This window comes from Halichoeres trimaculatus, unplaced genomic scaffold (assembly GCF_033239565.1).
Source record: "Halichoeres trimaculatus isolate MK-OKI-2021-1 unplaced genomic scaffold, fHalTri1.1 fHalTri1_scaffold_19, whole genome shotgun sequence".
Lineage (NCBI taxonomy): Eukaryota > Metazoa > Chordata > Actinopteri > Labriformes > Labridae > Halichoeres > Halichoeres trimaculatus.
In genome coordinates, this window is record NW_027437197.1 from 15,245,122 (window position 1) to 15,268,229 (window position 23,108).

Below are 23,108 nucleotides of genomic sequence, written 5' to 3' on the forward strand. Positions count from 1 at the left end.
CTTTCTATCAGGCATGTAAAGCACTGCAGCCACCATTAAAAAGACGTTCTCAGAAATGATCCGTTCAAGGGAGAAGCATCAATCATCCTCAGTGCGCTCCTCGAGGCTCGCTGGAGCCGTGATGCATTGCACCACTGAGATGCTCGATTTACAAGAACGAGAGGAGGAAGGGAATATATGATATGCTGAAATTATGGCTATAGTTAAATCAATCAACTCCAGAAAACCAGCATCATCTGATTTTGCGTCTCCCATCATGCAGCAGGAGGGGTAAAATATGAGGTCAAAGCGGGGTCAGGGCCATAGCAGCGGTGATACAGTGTAATCAAGCCGGGGTCCAGGGAGCGGAGGTCTGAGGAACATAAATCAACCGCATGAAGTGCTGCTATATACTGCTGGGTGGTTGGCTTACACAGGAAAGCACTCTCTCTAACACACACGTGCACACACACAGATTCACACTGAAAGACAAATAATCCATAGCTCGTTTATCCAGGTATCATACGCTGTCATCGGGATGCACACATTCACACAGAGATACAGAACGCCATGCTCTTCGCTAATTCCTCCCATTAACGGTGACATTTAAAGATATCTCCCCAGTGCAAAGCCGCCAGTGTAAAGTACCTTTTCATTAAGCTCTTATTGTGTGGGCCTCAGGGGTGAGAAGGGGAAGTGCCTCCGTGTGTGTGTATGTGTGTGTGTGTGTGTGTGTATTGCTGACTGTGTGAGCAATACAGAAAGAGAGAAACGGACAAAAACTGTGGCGATAAAGAGGGAAAGACGAGGGAAAGGGGCAGTGATTTATCCCCCAGATTCACAAGTTCAAACTCTTGTCTTTAAATCACAAACCTCCCCGAGCAACGCCGATTACTCTGACTTACTACAGGGTCACATAACGTACAGGGAGCCAGCTACGTTTATCACGACATGCACACATATGTTGGTCTTTCCTCTCAGTCATCCTTGTTGCCTCTGTCTCAGAACTGTGAGTTTTTTATTGTGTCATGTTTTTGAAATTCCACGCCATGCTGCATGTCTCGTTGCATGCTTCATTGCATGCCTCGTTGCGTATTTGATGGGCCCATGAGTGGTACCGCACGTCAGCTTGTCCTGTGTGTTTGCATCAAGATTTTATTATGCCTGAAGCGTATACAAAGATTTTTTTCTTAAATATGAATCCCAAGCAATGACACATGCTGATGACTCAGTACCAAGCAGTCCCTACAGGAAATTGCGAAAACATGTGTTTTTACCCAAATTCAACTCATCACCATACCCTTCATTTGACCCCGCTTTTTATTTTCTTATTCAAGGTTAATTTTTGGGACTTTTAGAGAAATACAGGTAAGCAGCATGAGAGAGTGAGAGACGTGTTGCAAAGGGTCAGAATCAAACTGCACCTCCTGTTCCATAGATGGCAGCCTCACAGAGTGTATGGTTTCACCCTGAAGCCAAACCAACACTAGGGGGCGTGCATTTGGCCAAATCCTGCAACTGGACAAGATGTTAAGTTTTACTTGATTCTGATTACTGTCCAAGTTTAACCCATTTAGACCAGATGCAACATTTACACTGCAAAAAAATGAAATCTTAGCAGCGTAGGAAATTCAAAATGAGTGACTATGACAGCGACGATGAAGTTCCATTTACTTTGGAACCAAAAGGATACTGATCAAGATCAAGATGCTGAGTGTTACTGCTGCCACGACTGTTGTTGTTGTTGCTGTTACAGGACACTCCAGAATTTAGAAGAGCAGGGAAATCTGTGTGATGAGTTATACAGACGGCTTGAGAGCCAGCAGTGTCCTCTAACTCAGTTAAATCCTGAAGAGTGTCTGTAACCAAGTTCCACTCGTGGCAGCATTAACACTCAGCATCTGTGGGCATTGAGTCACAGCTCAGACATTTACATCACCGACTCTCGAGTATTTCCGACTCTATCTTGATGTCCAGTGTCCGTGGATGTTTCCTCTGTACTCCTTTCAGTCGCCATCTGTAGCAGCTCCTCTTCTGTGTAGCTACTCCGGTTCATACAGGTATCCTTTTGGTTCCAAAGTGAATGGAAATCCATCGTCGCTGTCATAGTCACTCATTCTGAATTTCCTACGCTGCCTCACAATCCTGATTGATCAAACTTACACGAGGCTACAACCGGCGCCCGAAGCATAGCTTGTTTACATTCCCTACAGCTGAAAGGAGGAGGGGGGACGGAGCGCACTAGCGCTGCGTGGAAGGACACATGACCAGTTAGTTAGGTCCGGATAAATGTTTATATTTCCAAAGACTTAATGCACTTAAAAATTATCTTATGTAGCGTACTCTTAAACCGTGGTATTACTTTTTGATTTTAGCTCTTGTAGGCAGAGAAAATAGCCTTTGAATCTGGTACGGTATTTCCCTGTTAGCGCCTATTTCCTCGTCACCAGCGATTACAGTCTGTGTCTTACTAAGGGAGAGGAGACAACTTTCTACTGTATCTAATGTCCTCAGTGGTCACATAGAGCTCATACAACCCCACTTAAAAAAAAACTGAACTATCCCTTTAATATGAACCCCATTCACCTGACCATTCCAGAAAAATGTCTCATTTCAACATATTTTAAGACAAAAATGAGGTTTAGTTTGCCTGGAACAAGTAAACAAATCTGCCAGTGAGGTAAGAGAAATGTGCTTGTGTTAAGACATTATTTTAATCTTTACGAGCACACTTCTCTTACCCCACTGGCTGATTTTTAATAAGACATTTTTCTGGACTGGTCAGGTGAAAGGGGCTCATATCAAGTCTAAAAAGACATTTTTACTTAAAACAAGAGAAAACACTTGATAAGATATCAGTTTTTTGCAGTGTATGTATATATCCTTTTAAGACTGGGTGGGATGTGCAGCTCATTTACACGTCAGGTCGCACCGTGCCATCCATCTTAGCTGACAAAAAGATGGTTATAAAAAGAAGTTAAACTAACACAAACTCTGCACTGAATCACAGCGCGTTTTATTACTCACATGCCTTGAAAATGATTACACTATCTGCCTTTAAGGTATATACACATAGAGCTGCATCCAATTTAAATGATTTCAACTTGATTTTTACAGAAATCTGCTTGTTATAAGATTAACCTCACATTTACACACACATTAAAGTGCTTTTCGACAGCAGGAACATTCCATAGGAACTAGGAACCTTTTGAGGAACTCTGTGGGGACTTTCACACAGGCACAGCTCCGGGTCCAGTTCCCCAAATCTAATTTTGAATTGGCCAGTGTGAACAGACCAGAACAAAAAAAGGTTCGAGAACTAAAACGTTGGTTCACAGCTGGAACAAAAAAAGTTGGTTCCTGCTCATGAACCAAGACTTTATAAGTGGGCGTGTCCTATTCTGTGCTGATAAAATGAGCAAAAGTCAGGTAAAGCCCTCTCTCTTATGTTCTGCTTTAACAGCTGTGAATGTGGGCTGGTTTGGGACAAAGCACCAAGGTTCTGGTAATCCAGAATGGCACCAGTTCCAGAGCCTTTCCATAAAGCCCTCTGTGTGTTTTGAAAATAGGAACCAGACTTCAAATTTATTTTTTGGGATGCTGATCTCCTTCATAATAAGATAGTACTTCAGCTGCCCTCAGGAGCATGGTGTTCTTCAAGCCTGATTGTGTGATGTGTCTTGGGGTGCACATGTGTGTATGTGCACAATGAACCCCAGACTGATATCAAACTGTAAATATAGTATAAGGATGAGATGACCCTGGGCTGAACTTTTATTGGTGGATTCCAGATACTGTTAGAAATTCAATAAATCTACAGCTGACAGACATAAAATTCTTTAAGTGCACTCTCCTGTAAACGTAAAACTTGGCTGGTGAGGACCCTCTCTCTTTCCAGGGCACTTCTTCTCTTCCCTAAACTCCCAAGGCTCCTCTTTACTCTCCATCAAGATCACCTCAGCTCGTCCCCCAGAGCTTTCCTCCACTCCCACAGCCACTTTCCTCCTCCCCTAGAGTCCTTATCTCCTCCTCTCTCCTCGCCTGTTCTCTTCTGCTCTACTCTGTATTAAAATGAGGCAAACTGTTTAAAGAAAGCAAATATTTAAAAATGTGCAGAGGGAGGGGGAAATTCACTTGAACGAGCCTGGCTTTCAGTTTGGTACTTAGATTTGAGAAGATGCAATCACAAGTGGAACAGTGAACACATCACTAAAGAGAAACTCTCAAGACTTATCAAAAATGAGGTCCAGCATTGTGTGAAATTTAAGATAAGATAATCATTTGTCCCGCAATGAGGGAACTCACAAAATTACAGCTGCAAGTGAGACATGTTGTCCATCAGAGACCACAGCTAGGTGTGAAAATATGAGCACAGAAGCTTGATAGTCCACCAGAAATATTTTCATAAAGTGAGATAAAGCCTTCAGCTATAACTGCAATATTAGATACAGAGATTGATATAAACGACTCTTCTTCCAAAGTTGGATCATTTACCTTACTCTGGACTTACATGTTTTTACATGTTGCAGATCAAAGACAAAACTAGTGTGTGACTAACATTTTGGCCCATTCTCCACAGTTCATACTTACACACACTCTCACACACACCTTAAATCAGAAATGAAAGGTGGCCTTTCCCCATGTCCGCAGGAAAAAAATGGTAACCTTTCATCTGGACCCATTTCTCGTGGCGACCAGGGTTTCTGTGTCCACTGGTATCAGCTTAGTCAGGAGAGATCTCCCAAAACAAGTCAAACAATCACTTATTACAGGTCGCACTGACCTTCACAAAGTGACTGCTTTCTCTAAATTAAGTGAATTTGCTCTTTACGTGAACAGTGGTCATCCACATGACCCTGTATGCACTCAAATTGCCACAATTTGTTTCACCTTTACCAACCTCAGAGAACGCGGCAGCATTTTTTTTTCTTCCAAGGACAGTTGTTTCTAGATCTCCGCTGAGTCTGAAGTCTCCACAGGCTAAATTGAACACATTGTAATTACAGCATGCCCTTGATATTGCACTTTTTATATTAGGGCTTGCTGCTGACACTATTTCATGGCTGTAACTCCTTCAAAAAGGAAATGTCCTTCACACAGGGACATGTTTGGCTTCTGCTATTGTAATGAGTATTTAGGAAAGAGAAGCAGGAGAAAACATTTCTATTAATATCAGATAATGACAAAAATGAGGATGCTGGCCACTGTTAAAGGGGCAGGTAAAGTGATGACAAAAACAGAGCTCATAGGTAAACATTTGTTGTCTTTGTTGAGTTTTGATGGTAGCACAAGATAAACAAGCAGAAGAATTAGGAAGTTACTATGCACATTAGTCATATTTATTTTTGAAAAATGAACCCTTTTCAATATATGGTGCTTGAGAAGTGCTGAGAGACGCACCAAGAGACATGTCAAGAAAAGCACTGGGAGAAGTGGTGAGAGAATCACCAAGAAAAGCACTGAGAGAACCCCCTGGAGAAGCACCATTTCACACTGAGAGTTTTAAGGCCCCGTTTACACGACGCCGAAAACGGTCCATTCCGCAAACATTTCGTTGCGTTTTGGCCTTCCGTTTAGACAAGACCACATTGCGTTTTCAGTGAAAACGCAAACTTTTGAAAACGCTCCCCAGAGTGGAAAGATCTGAATCCGCTCCTCCATCCAGCTCCGTGTAAACACAGAGCGGAGCGTCTCAGGGTGAAACGCTGACGTCACCGCATGCGCACTCGCAGTTTTAGGTGAAGGCTCCGCGCTCAGCCACATTTCCAGTTGAGCCAGTAGTTGGCGGTAATGCGCATTATGGTTGGATTGCCGACCGTCTCACACAACAATACGGCAGAAAAAGAAAGAACAGAAGAGGAGACTTCTCCTCCTGGAGTCGTATGAACGCGGATCGTTTTCACGCCGTCCTCATGTAAACGCAGGTGGTTTTTGAAAACGCAAAGGAAGAATCCTTGCGGGAGTCTCCGTGTAAACGGGGCCTAAGTCTCTGAAATCTCTTGCTCTCTTTAAACTAGCTACATCCCCATTCTTACTTCCTTACCCAAACCACCCTGGCTATAATGAGCATTTTGGCTTTTAATAGACTGAAAAAATAGTGCAAAAGGTTCAATACATGTTCTGGAAGCTGGTAAAACCATAGACTGTATATAGAGTGGACAGCGTGGATCCACCATTTACTATTGTACGGTTTTGAAGTCAAAATACTCTAAGGCGCAGCCATTATTAGCGGTTGTGCGCAGTAGAGACTGTGAGGGATTCTGGGAGAATCTGGGTGGAGCCAGATGACAAAAATATATATATTTTTTTTTTCTTTCAAGAGTCAAACACCTCTTGACTCAACCTCCTGACAAATTTTACAATCCCTGAAAAAAATACGCAAGAAATGCAGCTGTCAATCATCGTTTAATGTGACGAAAAAAATCATTTTTAACCTCTTATAACTACTGAAAATGAAACTTTTCAGACAAAAGGAGGACTTGAATACAAGGCAGCCAAATGATATATTCAAATAACTACAGCAATCGGACATGAGAAACATTTCTATGAGGTGTATTAATTTTTTAAGGTTTTACCACAGTCCATCTGGAATGACTGGGGAGATGGATTTTTTGACCTATCCTACAGCCAGCCACCAGGGGGAGCAGTTTTTGACCTATGCTGTAGCCAGCCACCAGGGGAAGCAGTTTTTGTGGCTACCTCACTTCGAGCCGGGCAAGATGAAGTGCATTTTTTTACAGTCCATGGATACAACTGAAGAATTAATTTAATGCTAAACTAAGCTTGTTGCTTGCTGAATTGTGGCTTCATACTGAATTAAACATCAGTCGCAAAAGTGGTGACAGTCCTCTCGGTTCTCAAACTCCTTAATTTATGTGAAAGCAAGATCAAAAACAGTAACTCACACACAAAAGCAGTCATTTTTAGTTAAAGACATTAAAAATACATTTGAAAACTGACTGTTTTAGCACCTCTGGTGAGTGGTGTTTCCGCTGTGGCTGCTGCTCAAGTGTCTTGAGAGCCAAAGCAAGTGTTCTCTAAAAGTCATTGTTTCATCTTTATTTTTGGCACACTGGCTTAATGTGCTAATTACCCATCTCCACCATCAGAGGAGATTGGGGGAAGACTGGAAGATTAATGATAAGGCTATTAACCTTTTTAGGATGCTGCAGATATGAGGGGGCATTTCAATGGAAGTGGTAACTGGTTTTTTTTCATGTTTACATGTCGTTCATGGCATTCTTTAGTCAGTTATCGTAGTTGGAGGACTACACCCATTAACATATATGTGCAAGCTTGTATCTACAGGTGAGTTAGACTGATAGTTGTCATTATTGGCGTGACAGAAGGTGTAGTAGCATGGGAAATGTAGCCTTTATTAAATGTCTCCCTCCTCACCACAGGAGGCTCTTAATTGATTCCTGTGACATGCAGCAATTTCCAGCCTATTTCTTCCTGGCAGGCACAGTGTTTGAGCCTACAGCACTTTACAATGCCAGGCAGGCCTGCCTGTTTCTTTTTGCTGATTAGGCCATCACTGTCCCGTATGAACAACCTCATTAAACCTTGATGACGGACTGAATTAAAGCCATGGGAGCTCTCGCTTTGTTAATTATAAATCAATGAAATAAAGGACAGTAGTTTCATGTTGTAGCCCTCTGGCAGGTGTATTCTGCTCTCTCCTGTGTGATGTGCTCAAAACGGGAGAGTTGCATTATGTAGCTGCTCTCTCTAACTCAAAGCAAAGCTCTGTCCCCAAGGTGACAACACATTTACATTGTAGCCATGGACACCACATCTATCACCTTGTGCACAGCATTCTGTGACTCGCAAATCAAAGAGGTATCACTCGCAGTAGTGTCAGACGGGTTCAGCTTCATCTTCAATGAACCAAAAAAAAAAAATGCACTGAAAGCTGCTGCAGGACATGTAGAGACAGAGATGCAGCTCCAGTCATAAAAGGTGCTGACTGACAAAAAAAATCAATGCGTATCAATACGCCACCACTGGGTGTACGATGTGAGGTGAATAATAAGCTCGTCCCTCGGCCTGATGATATGATATTCCGGGCCAGGTCATCACAGTCACTCCTCGTCCTGTAGCAGCTCTGAATTTGTATTATTGAGCCCAGGCCCTTCAGCTGTTTAGAGAGCTATATTTCAGGTAATTGAGTCATGGGATAAGATAGTGCAGCCGCAGAGTGTGTGCATATAAGTGTGCATCAGGGTCTGAGCATGTGTGTAATAGATGTTTTGACTGACACGTCAAGAGTAATTGAGGTGTAGGAAAGAGGGAGTGAACTTGCCAGCTGTCAGTTTGTTGAATGCTGAATCTATCAGAATGCAGCAGTCTTGAAAACCTTTAGAGACCATAGCATGAGTGTGTGTGCATGTGAGTGTATGAGCATGTGTGTGTTTAAGCCTGTCATGCATATCAGAGATACTCAAGCTCCTATCAGCCTTTGTAAAAGACACCGCTCCATGCTTCTGTCTTTGTAAGTTTAAATGATTAATGCAGGTGGTAAAACCTGATGATGCAAAGTGTTAGGGTTTGCCAGGCCTGCTGACAAATGTGCTGACGTCACAACATTGTACTGTGAAGGACAGCACCGGGATACAGGCTTTGAAAACAGTATATGTATCTGTACAGCAACTACATTCCCAGTGTAGTTTGACTTCACTGACTTGAGTTTAAAAGCCTATGAAAGCATACTCCATCTAAAGTGTTTCTCTTGCCTTCAACACCCGAGATGAAACCAACGTCAAGGACAGAGCTGGACACAGCCAACAGCTGTGCTCGCTTGCACATGATCTGTCTATCTGCTCCAAGGTCACACTGAATGTGAGCAAGATGTTAAAAACGGAAATACTACAGGGTAGCCCAGGAAGAGGAAAACTATCCACGTGCAATCATCAGCAAGCTTTCCCCGCACATTTCCCATGATGTGCTTTTTATTTCAAGATATTTGCAGAGTTCAAAACCAAAGTGAATTCATTCTGCAGGTAAACAGGAGCCGAACTGAATGTTATGTGCAGGTTTTCTGCCTTCGATGGACAATTCAGTCAATGATATTTTCTCTCAGCACCCTCCTGCTAGCAGCTCCGTGTGTTATTGCTGTCACATCTACAATTTGACCCACTTTTGGAGGTGTGATGTGTTGGTGGAGATGTGTCAATTCTCCACCAACACATAAAAGCAGGATTTCTTATGAGATCTCAGCAGCAGGCCAATATCTGCTGTCCACTTGTTCATTTTTACGAGGTTCATGATTTAGGGAACAGAGGCTTCTATGCCCTGTCTTCTGAGGAGTTTGATTTATTGTGGGCAGTGCAGATTCTTGTAAACTAACATCAGTGTAAAAAATGTTACGACCAAAGGGCCAATCTTGTCTTTATTACCTGGATGGATAAAAGGTGCATTCTCCAGGTATATGTGCACCATTATAGGACTGAAATGTGTGAAGTTCACTTTAAACCTGTGACACCAAACTGCCTTTGTGGCTTCTTCGGATCATCTTTATAAGAGCAGCACCTGGTGGGCACAAATCAAAGCACAGCCTTCCTCAATTTTATATAATTCCAGGGATCTCTTCGTGTACAGTAGGCGGCGGTATGCGCCTAAAATTTGTTTATGATCCTCCAAAGAAGAAGAAAAAAAAGAGAGAGTTTTAGCGGAACTTTGTTTTCTTGTCTCGTGTCGAACACGGATCTGTTAGAAGATACACTAAAGATGCTAACCAGCTGTGTAGCATGAGCTGGCCTCACCGGTTCCTGGCGTCGGCTGCTCACCTTGCAATTCACCCCAAAACTTTCAGTGTGATTTGATAACCCGTCACAGTGCTAAATTCGATGTGTATATATTGGGATTCAGTTAATGTTTCCGGCTGCTGAGGCGACAACAATGAGAGAAGGGTGAGTATGATGCTACACTGCTAACCTCTGAAGAACGATAGCTTGCAGTTAGCACGCTAACCACAGAGCTGTACTGCAAGCTAGGTTACGCCAATGTTAAGATTCTTTATTTGGAATCATTGTCGGCGACTTTGGTGCGCTTACAGGCGCCGTTTTCTTGTTGTAAAGCTCATTTCGTGGGCTGTGATGTAGTTTGTGATAGCAACCAGTAGCGCTAAACGTCTGTGCGCATTAGCTGATCAATGCTAACTCACCATTCACTTCCAACGTTAGACGAAGCTATTTGCAAAAGTTGTCACGCTAGTAATAGCTCTCACCATCTGTGTAACACGGGTGGGGTCTCTACGTTATTTCAGGTTTAATATCTGCACGGGTGTCCCTATCAATAGCGTGTACCCATCGATTTCTCTGTGCAAGGGTTTGACCCACTGGGCTCATCCTAGCTTTAAACGTTCATTATCTGTGAATTGATTCTGCAATCATATTTTTAGCCTGAAATCAGACTTCTAATCTGCTGTCGACTGTTAAGGTGTGTGTGGTTGGTTGAGGACTTTTACAGGTTGACAGGTTTTTTCATCCACTCTCCTCTTCTGTTTGTATTACCAGAGACTGCATTTTGTGACTCAGCTCTTGAGAAGCGATGGAGAAGCCCTGGAGGCTGTGGGGAGCAGTGGAGCGTTGCACCCTAACTTTCGCCTCCTGGTCATGGGGTGCTTGTCGAGTTTCTCTTCTGGCTCTCATCCTCACCTTCCACCTGTATGGGGGATTCTTCCTCCTTGCTCTGATCTTAGCCTCTGTGGCGGGTATCCTCTACAAATTCCAGGATGTGCTTCTCTACTTCCCAGATCAGCCCTCCTCTTCTCGCCTTTATGTCCCTATGCCAACAGGAATCCCTCATGAGAATGTTTATATCCGCACCAAGGACGGTGTGAAGCTCAACCTCATCCTGCTGCGCTACACAGGAGGGGACACACCTCCTGGAGTCACCCCTGGAAATCAAAGCTGCCCCACTTCTTCTTCTCCGCCCACCATCCTTTATTTCCATGGTAACGCTGGTAATATTGGCCACAGGGTGCCAAACGCCCTGCTGATGCTGGTAAATCTGAAAGCCAACGTGGTGCTGGTGGACTATCGTGGTTATGGAAAAAGCGAGGGGGAGCCCAGTGAGGACGGGCTGTACCTCGATGCTGAGGCTACTCTGGACTATGTCATGACCCGTCCTGATCTGGACAAGACAAAAGTGGTATTGTTTGGCCGCTCACTGGGGGGCGCTGTGGCTGTACGCTTGGCATCAGCCAACCCTCACCGTGTAGCAGCTATTATAGCCGAAAACACCTTCCTCAGCATCCCCCACATGGCAGCAACACTCTTTTCCTTCATGCCCATGCGTCTGCTGCCCCTGTGGTGCTACAGGAATCAGTTTCTGTCCTACCGGCAGGTCACTCTGTGCCGCATGCCATCTCTGTTTGTGTCCGGCCTGTCAGACCAACTCATCCCACCGGTGATGATGAAACAACTGTACGAGTTATCGCCTGCACGGACTAAGCGCTTGGCTATCTTCCCAGAGGGCACGCACAACGACACGTGGCAGTGTCAGGGCTACTTTGCTGCTTTGGAGCAGTTCATGAAAGACCTGCTGAAGAGCCACGCCCACGAGGAGAGCGCTCAGCCCACAGCTAGTGTCACTATTATCTAAATAACACAGTCAGGGACAGACTGTTGATTTCAGGCTAAAGGAAGTGGAGGCGGTTGTGGAAACTGATCAAACTGACCCAATTGATTTTTGGAAAGAATGTACATTTTTTATGCTTAGTCTGGGTTCCACTGTTTCACTCTTTTTACTTCTCTAAAAATGTAATATATTGTAATTATTATTTGACTATTACAAGATTTTTAGAGAGGGTGACTTTGCCCTCATGGGTTCTTTTGTGTTGCAGCTATGAATGCATGTATCTTTGACCCTTTATGAATGAGCCAGTGCATACATGCTCACACTGCAAGAGAGCACAACCATAAAAGAATAAGCTCGGCTGAAACAAAATAAAGTCTCTGAAATAATAATGGCTCAGAGAACAATGACTGTATGAGGATCTCCTATAATTCAGTGAAATCTTATGAGTACTTAAGACATTGATACAACTCTTCTAACAAAAAAATGAAATGGTGATCATTTGTAGATCTCTAATATTTTTGTTGTTTTTAATCTTTTTAATATAATTCACTTTTTGTTTGCATTTACCTGAGTGTTTTTTTTTTCTGAGAAATGACTTTGACAGCCAAGTTGTTAAATTCCCTCTTTGAGTTGAGAGGACTTGCAGCAGGTTTATAAGTCATTACATTGTACTAAACATTGATGTTTACCCTTATTTTTATGGTACAGTAATATATTAGAAAAATTTGTGCTGTTGATTAATTAGTTCATTCTCCAGAAATGTTGGCAATGATGACAAGGACGGAAAAATAACAGTGACTCATTCGATACTTCTGCTTATCAAAATTAAGTTCCTGAGATCTTATTTCCTGTCAAACTGTCTGTGTTTCAGCACGATTGGTAAAAGCTGCATGATCTTTCCTGTCTTTATGCTCAACAAGCACACGATTGTCTCCTCGAGCAGCGTGGGCTTCTGCATTCGATCTGTTTGTGGTTTTCAGTTATATGATGGTGTAAGATTACCTGAAGTCTGTCTCAGCACAGTCGTGTGATTCATGGCCCATAGGTACCCCCGCACTGAAAGATTTTCTGCTTGCTTGTGCAATTCTGCTGTCTGTACTGACTTAAAGAGGATCTGTTTTGATTCATTTGACTTCACAGGAGACGATTAGGGACAAAATACTGAGTCGTGTTTACAAAGAAGTCTATAAATGAGGCTTTAGTGTTCAGGTCACAGGTCTTGTTATTTGTACTCCGCCTCCACTCTCCTTGACAAAGAAACATGATGACTAACTCTGGAGGTATTCTGTGAAAATCTGTGTCAGATTAACTTCTCACTAAATTTAAGAGTTTGTTTTAGCACTGGATGACCAGTTTTTATTCCCTCAGCACTCTCATACCAGGAAAAGATTTCTCAATGGTCAGTACAGATAGCTGGAATTATTACTTTGTTATTAAACTTTAATACGGGCATGTGAGTGTTGTATTAAACGGGCCAGTAAGATGAAACCTTTGAGAGCTTACAAAGAGGTGTGAGACTTGGATCAAATGTAGAAACTGTGTTTGCCAGTAGATTCAGCATCATAGCTGAGAACTGGGTGAGCGTTGCTTCTCATCTTGCCCCGTGTGTATGCGGAGCAAAGTGGCTTTACTCACTCGGAGGGCTTTTAATGAGCTAATTAACCTTTCCCTCGCGTCTTCCGGAGGGTGGAGCTGGCCCAATGACACTGTTGTCTGCTCTTGCTTTCCAAACGTGGCATGCTGCTCCACAGTGGTATCAAAGCCATTGGAATACAGATCTCTTTAGCCATATTTCGTACTGTTTGATCGCAGTATGTGTAACAAAACTCATCCGACATCAAGACCAAACCAGTGTGTGTCAAAACAGTTTGAACAACAGGCTAAAGCTTACATGAATGTAACGTGTGGTCCTAAATATGAATGAATATAAATAATGTAGATATTCTCTTATTTTCCTTTTGGTGATTTTCAGACATTTTTGTATATTAAGGAATCCATAAACTGCATTTAATGTCATTGTTTTTAGCCAGTACTATGTTTCTAGAGCACACTGTGTGGTCTGAATTTAACGTGAATACTCACTCATTACTGTTTTGTTTTACACACCATCTTGTGATTACATGAACGCATGTAGGAACTCATCTGTCATCTTGTTTTTTTTCCACTTTCAGTTTGTTTTTTGGAAATTCCGAATCAAAGACCCGATAATTTAGCTGTAAACTTGGGTTTTTATCCTCAACAGATTATTGTTACAGTTTATCTCCCTACTGATGAAAGAATCAGCATCAAACTGAATGTCCTTTTTTTGTTACAAAGAAAAACATGCCTGGTATCGTGCTCATGCACTTTGGAACATATTTGATATGTTTGTATGATTGTGAATAAAGTGGAGTGAGTGCTGTTCAAAATGTACGCATACATTTGAATCTCAATTTCTAAGATTGCACATGATACTATTGAGTCTTGGTAACTTTCTGTAATGAATCTGCAGTGTTGACGTGTGTGATCACCTCCATTTACTTACTAGAGAGACTGACGAGGCACGTGTACAGTTAGATGTCCGAATGATTCATCTCTGTCTCCAGTATGAAGCAATCAACATGTGGGATTTTCCATTCTCTTTTCTAATTCAAACAATGTGGGTTACTTCTTTTGTAAACACATTTTCACTTTCTATTTTTCTGTACTGTAACATGCAATTAATTGATACATTAAAATGGCTCAAGTTGATTGTTTTTTTGTGTGTCAACAGGCTTTTTTTTTTATTTAAGAGTAAGAATGAGTGCAATTTTTCATTTCTGATATTCTTCAAAGTTTGTTTTTGTTTCAGTACAGTTGTAGTTATTTTGGAACTTCCTCTTTTTAAGTGCATGTCGGCATTTACGTCACATTAAATGTCAGCGTCAACTTTCCTGTGTTGGATAAAGAACTCCCGTTTCCAGTCTGGACTCTCCTTCCTGAGATTCTGTGACAAAGTGTAGCGGCTGATCGTTTTCACGGCCCAGGATGAAGAGTTAGAGGAGAGAGATTGTGAGGGCTGCTGGTCAGGGAGGAACTTAGTGTGGTTAACTGAAGCGGAACAGCAAGGAGGAAGCTGTTTAGCCCTTTTTTGCGCTGCTCTTGTCTGGGTTGTCCTTCAGACTACACTGGAACCGGCTGCCAAAGGACAGAATCGAAAGTTTAGGAATTTCTGCAGCGCTCTAAGAGAGGAATTAGAGCCAAAGATAGAATTGTTGGCAGAAGCAAAACACTCCTCGCCTCAATATAACAAGAGAGGCAGCAAAGTTCAATCACGAGAGCAGTCATGCTGCCAGTGTGAGCTCAGGTCCTGAGATGGAATATTTGGAGGATGTGGAGCCTGAGACTGTACAGAAGACAGGTGAACGGAGGCTGTCCTGGCCTGTTTTCCTGCTAACACTCGCTGCCATCACCTCCTCCTCTCTGTCAGCTCTGTCTCTGTACCAGCTGGTAGCTCTGAGAGCCGAGGTAGAGGGACTCAGATCAGAGGTGGGTCGCAGACGAGAGGAGGGACGGGAGACCAAGCATGGGGGACAGGTGAGATACAGCATAATAAATATCTTATGATCACAGGTTTTAAAGATGTTTTACTAGAATGGGTTTTCTTTCTTGTTTACATCCAGACTGCAAAGTTCAGCAGCAGGAGCAGCAGCCAGGAGCCTCTTCACCAACTGGGGGCTGAACATGGTCCCACCATGATCAGAGGGAGAAGGTTAGCCTCAGGAGAGGAGCAACAAGGTCAGCTGAACTTTATCGTCATGATTTATTCAAAAACACCAAGCTGAAGCTATCAGTTCGAGTTTGGCTGCAGTTTTAGACGAGTGTTTTACATGTTGACTGTTCAGAAATCACCACCTCCCAGTCAAGTCAGTATCGTTTATGTGGTTTAAATGAATCATTCAGTGCCAGAGAAAAAAGGAGAAAAAACTCTTCCAGCACTCTGTCATCTGAAACATCAATGTGTGAGTAATATGTCAGCTGTGGTGCTAACTACCTGAAGTATGATAAAGTGAGAAAATAAAAGCATCAGTGCTCACTTTATAGAATGGTGTGAATGTTCTCACCATCAGCTGAAGCTTTCTCAAAGTCCCTGCGGTGGATGTTTACTGCTGCAGAGAGCTTGTGGTATAGAGGAGAATTAAAAGAGAGAAGAAATAGACATTTTATTAAAGCTCTTTCAGTTTTAATATTTCTTTATTTGTCTTTATATTACAGCTTATCAGCCCTGCCTGCAGCTGATGGCAAACAGTGACAGGCAAACTTTTGTTAAAGGTACAGTAAGCCTCACCTAAGCTATCTTTCTTTACCTTCTTTTACTCCTTTTCGTTAGTTTATTAATAATATTATGTGTTATTAATTATGATTTCAACTTTTTAATTGTTCACCTTTTTAAACTCTTTTATAGATAATTTTTAGACCTTTTTAATTGCCTTAACTCTTGCTCATGTTTATTACTTTATTTTATCATCGCCACTTGTTTTTTATTATTTTGTTATTTTATCATCATTTTTAATTTCTTCTTTTTATATTTTCTGACCTGATTTCTGCTTTCATCCCTTTTTTTATCGTGTTTCCTATTCTTGGTGATTTTATGTTTTTTATGTTTGGTCCTCATGGTCGCTTTTTAGGCTGCATGGTTCTTGTATTGTCTGGGTTCCTATAAAGTGCTATACATTATGGAAAGGACCTTTTCACCTCATGTCTTTTTACATTGTCTCTCTCTGTTAGTCTTGATTTAAGCTGTGCTTTTTGTTTTTGCTTTATTGTGCTCATTGTTAGTTTGTTTTATTATTTTGTGCTGAATGCTTGTCAATGCACTTTGTAAACCATGTTTTTAAAAGTGCTATACAAATAATTAAATAATAATAATAAATAATAATATCATCATTTGTTTTACCTGAATAATTGGTTTGAGATAGAATTTTACATTTTTCTTTAAAGAGAAAGTGCCGATTTCAAGCGTATTATTTTGTGTACAATTCTACAATTACTTTTAAACGTAAATAATAATATACTGCTAATATGGTCAAGAAACTTAAAGCAGCTAGTGAATTCAAACCCTTAACAAAATGTAATCAGTTATTTTGCTTGGCTAGCATCACTAGTCAAACAGATAAACCAGCTGTGGCAGCACTTAGTGCATGTCTAAACAACTAAAGTAAACTATTCTATTATTGTAAACATATCTGATACCTCTAAGCTGCAACTTCTGGATTTCAACTGTTTCTACACGTCTCTATTTTTGACTTCTTCCCTGACTCAGACTTTACCTCAGAGCCACACACTGGCATCCCCTGGCAGCTGGGACTGAAGAGAGGAGCGGCCCTGGATGTATATGGAGACGGCATAATAGTTAGAGAGGCCGGCTTCTACTTTGTCTTCAGTCAGGTAGCTCCTCTGGTTGTTTTTTCATGGTTTTATCACAGGAGGGCGCTAGTACACTGTTTGCAAGTCACTGTATTTGACAGAGGAGGGGAGCACGTCTGCATGGATTGCAGGAAAAAAAAGGGTGTGCTTGATTCAAGCAGGCAGTTGGTTAATAGACCTCAAAGAAAGGTCAGATAAAGAGAAAATGTAATGCTCTGATTCAGAGTTTGTGATGTGTTCAGGTCTTCTACAGCTTCAGCCACAGCGACATTGCAATGGGTCACGTTGTGATTCGAAAGAAGAGTAACGTGGTTGGAAATGAGTCTCAATATGTGATCCTGTTCCGCTGCATCCAGTATATGAGCTCAGACAACTCTGACAACACATGCTACACAGGAGGTGAGCCATGACCCCTTTTTTCTCTATACATGAGCTGGCTACATGTGTGCTTCAGTGATTAAGTGTGTGTAATAGCTGTTTGTGGCAGCTGATTGTCTGTATGTTGCATCTCTCAGGTATGGTGAAGCTGGAGGCTGGGGACCACCTGGAGCTTTTGATTCCTCGTCCCACAGCCAATGTGTCCCTGGACGGTGAAGACACCTTCCTGGGAGCCATCAAATTAGTTTAGTGCCACCTCGTTTGGCACCACAAAGACGCTGTTTGATTTCACATTAAAAGAGCAAAAACGTACACTTCTAGTAATATGCTTACAAATAGATGCACCTTAAAGCTACTGCTAAGCTACCAGGTTTCACTTCTTTTAGACAAAAGATCAAGAACTTCAAATCATCACAGATCAGAGACTGTGGAAGACTTGTTGTTGATCCATGATTTTTTTTATAAAGCTAGTTTCTGTTACATTATTCATAACTGTCTCTAAAAAAAAAAAGCTATTCCCATATGTGTAACCCTTTGATAAATTAAACCACACCGGCCAGTCCATTAAGTGAGAGGCATCATTTTAAATCATGCTGGGATGACATCATCTGGGGTCTTTGGGGGAGGGTGTCAGCCACAATAAGGAAACCCTGTAGTGTGCTTACAAAGAGAGATGGAGCCTGGGTTGATCAGGAACTCTGGAAATCTGGCAGAATTTCCAATTTTTAGAATAAAACCAATGAAGTTTGAATGTTTAAAGGAGCTGCTGCTCAATGAATTTGTAATGCCTGAAATGCCTCGAGAGAACGGTGGGATATCTTCAATTCAGGGTTTTCAGTTTGTGTTACTTTAAGCTACAAGCAAAGCACAGAGGATGATGCTTATATATCTCAGCCAATGGGTTATCAGCAGTACTTTTTAGTGAGCGTGAACAATTTTTTTTCTGAGTTTACTTGTCCGCAAGGAGCCTTGTATTCCCTATGTGAAAAGTCTTAAAACAGCAGGAGTGGAAGAGAGCTAAATTAAGTAAGCTGGACAATTCACAGTGGCTGAGACTGACCTGACCGAGTTAAGGGATAGTCTGCAAAGTGCAATACTGAAAAATTGAGAAAAAAAACAACCAACAAAAAAGCTGAGGTACCAGTATCCATTTTTGAGGATGAAACACAAATGTATTGCTGTGTTTCGGCGGCTCTAAACTTTTGCCAGTCAAGATCCTTCTGAATGGAATTTTTCAGAAATGCCACAGGCACCATTGCTATGCAAAAGGCAACCCAGAGTTTTCAGTGGAAACGCTGACGTCATGTTCCGATTTGCGCATTACACTTTCACTAGCCACGTTTACATGAGGAGTTTTTCGTCTCTCCGAATGGAATTTTTTGGAATGACTTTTCCAAAAACAATAGTATACATGGAAAGGAATATTCCAATCTCTGGTCTACACGCGCCGCTATAATCAAACAGAATACTCAATGGGGAATGCGCAGAAAAACGTAAACATCACACGATTTATCGAAGACGGAGGACAACATTTTTTTTTTTTTTCGTCCGTCCAGTCTTGAAATTATGTTCAGTTCTTCAAAGTTTGATCAAAAGCAAACTTTCCTCCGGTGCTGACTGCTCGCCGCCATTTTTAAAATTGAGGAACGTCTCTAGTTGCGTCTTACGTCATATCTGAGCATGCGCTGAATGAACACAGCCTGACAACTTTCCGTTTGAGTGGATACATGATACCTCAATCGGTTTGGGGAAAGAAATATGCCACCCCTGTGATACCTGTTAAATGTCCATTCGGATTGGCACTTTTCTTTCGGAATGAGGTGTATACAAAGGTTAAGTTCTTTCCGTTTGAGCAAATAAACCGGATGCAAGCAGAATATTTGGGTCCATGTATACGGGGCTATTGTGGCAACTTAATTTGCCATGTGCAAAGACGACAGTAAAAATGTCAGACTACTATGTTGTGCTTGTGCTGTTGAATCTGCTGACTGCCTTTCAACAAAATGTACATCTGTTGCACCATTTCTGCACTTGTCCTCCGTTTTGTTTATTAGCAGCTGGCTGGACTTCTTCTAGTCTATGCTGGGAAGCGTCCCTACAGTTATTTTGCCAAGTACAGGTCTGGCAGGTATACTACAGTAGTTTAGTTACTCAGCATTTCCGTGTAAACCAAGGGGCAACATGTGGAAAAATGATGCCTATGCGGAAGTGCTAAAGTTGCTGATATTATCATGACTGACAAATATTAAAAAACTTCAGCCTTAATATGTGTCGTTCTCACATTGACGCTTTCCTCTTGGTTAGACTTTAACTTTTGGCACAGGGAGAGATGTTCTAACATTATTTGGATGTCATATTTGACCGACATCTTCTTACTGCACAGCTCTTGGTTAAATATTTAGACAATTTTATTTGAGTAGCTCAAGAACCATGTACAAAATAAAAAATCCAAAAATATCTTCACTCAAACCAAGTTGCCTCTGAGATAAAATTTCATTTTTTTAAGTTACTCCTCTAAATTTGTGGACGTCACATGGAATACTGTGACATCTATCATGCACTATTTAGGTTTTTTGCCAAAGCAACAACAAATTGGTGTTGAATATGAAAGATAATAAAAGTGTCAAAACTGTACAATGGTCATGAACTTCACTTTTTGTTTTAAAGAAAGAAATGGAGAAATAAAAACAAATTGTGACACTTGTAATAATTATGGCCTTCATTATAAAGTAATTTCCTCAACAAAACATTGGTATAACCTTGATTATATTACACATATACATGGGGCAGCAGGTTTTCATGTACCTGCCAGATGGTCAGATCTGTTCCTCCTTCTCTTACTCTCCCTCTCACCAACACATATTCACACAGATAAAACACACACAGGCCTTCTGTCCATTAGGGCAAAGAGTTAGACAAAGCCCAGTGGGTGGTCACTACTTCAGCATGCGTTTTGCCCTCAGAGTCACGGCTCCATTGGAGAAGAAGTAAGACCCACAGAGGGGGAGGGAGGAAGAAAGTCCAAAATAGAAAGCTGGGAAAGAACGATTTCAAACGGACTTAATGGACAGCAGTTACCGTTAGTGAAGGAACAAGACGAAGGGAAGAGAGAAGAGGGGGAGTGAGAAGCCAGTGGAAGTCAGAGATGACCTGGCAAACAGAGCAGACGGCTGTACAAACACCAGCCGAGGAAAAGAAGAAGGAGAAAGAGGAGGAAAGTATTGGGAGAAGGGGGGGGCAGACCCCTCCTATAAATGTGTCAAGCATGATACTCCCCCTCCTCCTGCTGCGCCAGAAATGTCTTTGTGTGGTGCCATGGTGACGGCTGGTGTGTTGGCGGAAGCTGATGTCATTGTGGGCTCGCCTCTCAAAAGAGAAACCAGCGTCTGACCGGAGAATCAGGAAATGAGACCTGCTGTGTACACATGCTGGCAGTGTGTGAACCTCACACAACCACACACATGTTGCAAAACACACATGTTGTGGTATCAAACACAAGCAATCAGACAATGGCACAGAATATATAAGTTATGAGTCAAAGGAGCTCTCATTTGAACACTTCATGAAAAAAGGCTATTGTGAATATTTAAAGATCTCAAAGGGCATGGATTCTTCTTTGTAACCGGTTTACTAAAGAACACACTGACCTGAGAACAACTTCATATGAAATGCAGGCTGAGACCAAACTGAGAAATTTTAGAGGACAAGTAAGGTTTCCTCTTTCTCTTTTTCTCAACAAAGTAAAGTAATTTTTAGAAATTATTGATGCAAAAGCAGAACAACCCAGGGCACGAGACAGTGTGCAAGTATGCACCACTCAGACGGACAAATGAAATTAGATCATCATCTATGCTTTTTTAAAATCTTCATTCTGTCCCTCAGGTGCCCCTGTAATTGCATTACATGAATTACAGCTTATAAAAATCCAATTTTTCTCTCACTGGTGTTTTAGAAAACCCTTTCAGCCCCTGTCTCTGTTGGATGTGCTTTGCTTTGGGTGCTGTCTCTTGAAGTCTCACCACTACATAATCCCCCTTACCTCTGACTGGCCAGCCTTCTGGAAGCCGCTCAGGGGCGGAGCTATGGGTATGCCTTGGTGAGTGAGGCTCATCCCCTCTAATGAGTCATGCCTGGGTGTATGTGATGACATCATGATTTCAGCAAAGCCTGTGAAGATCTTGTGAAGATTCCAGGATTCGGAAATATAAACATTTATCTGGACCTAATTAACTGGTCGTGTCCTTAAGCGCAGCGCTAGTGTGCTCCGTCCCCCCTCCTCCTTTCAGCTGTAGGGAATGTAAACAAGCTATGCTTCGGGCTCCGGTTGTAGCCTAGTGTAATTTTGATCAAGTATCGTAATTCTTTTGTTTGTACTCTAAGGATTGTGAGGCAGCGTAGGTCAAATAACAATCAGATATTGATCAGTCTCCCACCGGCGCCCATACATGACCAGTTAGTTAGGTCCGGATAAATGTTTATATTTCTGATGACTTAATTCACTCAAAAATTATTATATGTAGCGTACTCTTAAACTATGGTATTACTTTTTGATTTTAGTTCTTGTAGCAGAGAAAATAGCCTTTGAATTTGGTATGGTATTACCCTGTTAGCGCCTATTTCCTTGTCACCATCGATTACAGTCTGTGTCTTACTGAGGTAGAGGAGACAACCTTCTACTGTACCTAATGTCCTTAGTGGTCACATAGAGCTCATACAACTCCACTTCAAAAAAAACCTGAACTGTCCCTTTAAGTCTGAACATCCAGCATTATTACCTTATATCCGTGTTTCAAATATTGAAAATTATAAAACTCCCTAACATGTGACCCAGTGTATGAAAAAGCAATCACTTTATGTAACAACAAAGGGACAGACAGACAGAAAACTAATATAATACTGCCTCCAGCAGGAGCCGTACCTCTGCATTGATATAAAACCCAAAAGACTGAAACAACCTGTGTATATCTCTCTACTCTGAAGATGTTACAGTTGGCCCAGACCTAAGAGCAAAAGTATGAAACATCCATAAAAGGTAAACTGGATTAGCTCCCATTTGGATCAAAAATCCACATTTAATTTGATAACATTCCTCGACTCTACAGAGCTGATTTCTTGTTGTAGGAAGGGTACGTTTTCTGGATATCATTCAGCCCAATCCCTTGGAGCTTCCTATCCTCTGCCATTTTTCAGACTGCAACACTCCTGGTAAACATGGATATTAGCCTCCCTGTGTCCCCATTTGTCCTTTCATTTCCTCCTCCCTCCCTTCCTCCCTCCCTCCTTGTCTGGGCGCTTTAGGACAGGTTTGACTGATGACAGCGGCTAAAGGTGATGCCTGAATCCTGATTATAAAACCCAGCCTGCTCCTTTTCTGTACAGACCTCCTGACCACACACTGCAGATTTCACAGGTAGGAGCATTAAAGCACAAACACGTAAATATGCACATATGGACTCTGATTGCTTCTCCTAAATTCAGTAAAAATGTACAGCTGTGCAGCAGTGTACAACAAGGTTGCTCCGAGTACGTTCTCCTCTAGTATTTGGGGATTACTTTGATCTGCCACAGTCAGCCCAAAGTAATCAGGCTGATCCAGAGCCCTGCAGCTGAACTGGCAGCAGCACCGCATGGATTTTTCTCATTTAAGTGAGGATTTGGTTTATCAACAAACTGGATTTGAAAAGTCCAAACACCATGTTTTTATGTTTGCCTGCGTGCTGAAGGTTTATAATCGATGCAGCAGAAGACGACACTAATTATTTGATCTGAAAAACGTGACTGAG

At 41.9% G+C, this 23,108-nt stretch overlaps 3 protein-coding genes across 3 annotated transcripts in view; 2 read left to right on the plus strand and 1 right to left on the minus strand.

Annotated features, from left to right (window-relative positions):
- nalf1b (NALCN channel auxiliary factor 1b) overlaps window positions 1-23,108 on the minus strand; it is a 132,269-nt gene that overhangs the window by 100,056 nt on the left and 9,105 nt on the right. The window lies entirely within an intron of this gene.
- abhd13 (abhydrolase domain containing 13) lies at window positions 9,575-14,280 on the plus strand. Its single transcript, XM_074694636.1, has 2 exons — window positions 9,575-9,890; window positions 10,497-14,280. The coding sequence occupies exon 2, from the start codon at window positions 10,531-10,533 to the stop codon at window positions 11,584-11,586; it is 1,056 nt and encodes a 351-aa protein (XP_074550737.1). The 5' UTR covers window positions 9,575-9,890; window positions 10,497-10,530; the 3' UTR covers window positions 11,587-14,280.
- tnfsf13b (TNF superfamily member 13b) lies at window positions 14,492-18,864 on the plus strand. The gene is made up of 6 exons (XM_074694637.1): window positions 14,492-15,117; window positions 15,204-15,318; window positions 15,796-15,852; window positions 16,844-16,968; window positions 17,190-17,346; window positions 17,463-18,864. The coding sequence occupies exons 1-6, from the start codon at window positions 14,896-14,898 to the stop codon at window positions 17,573-17,575; spliced, it is 789 nt and encodes a 262-aa protein (XP_074550738.1). The 5' UTR covers window positions 14,492-14,895; the 3' UTR covers window positions 17,576-18,864.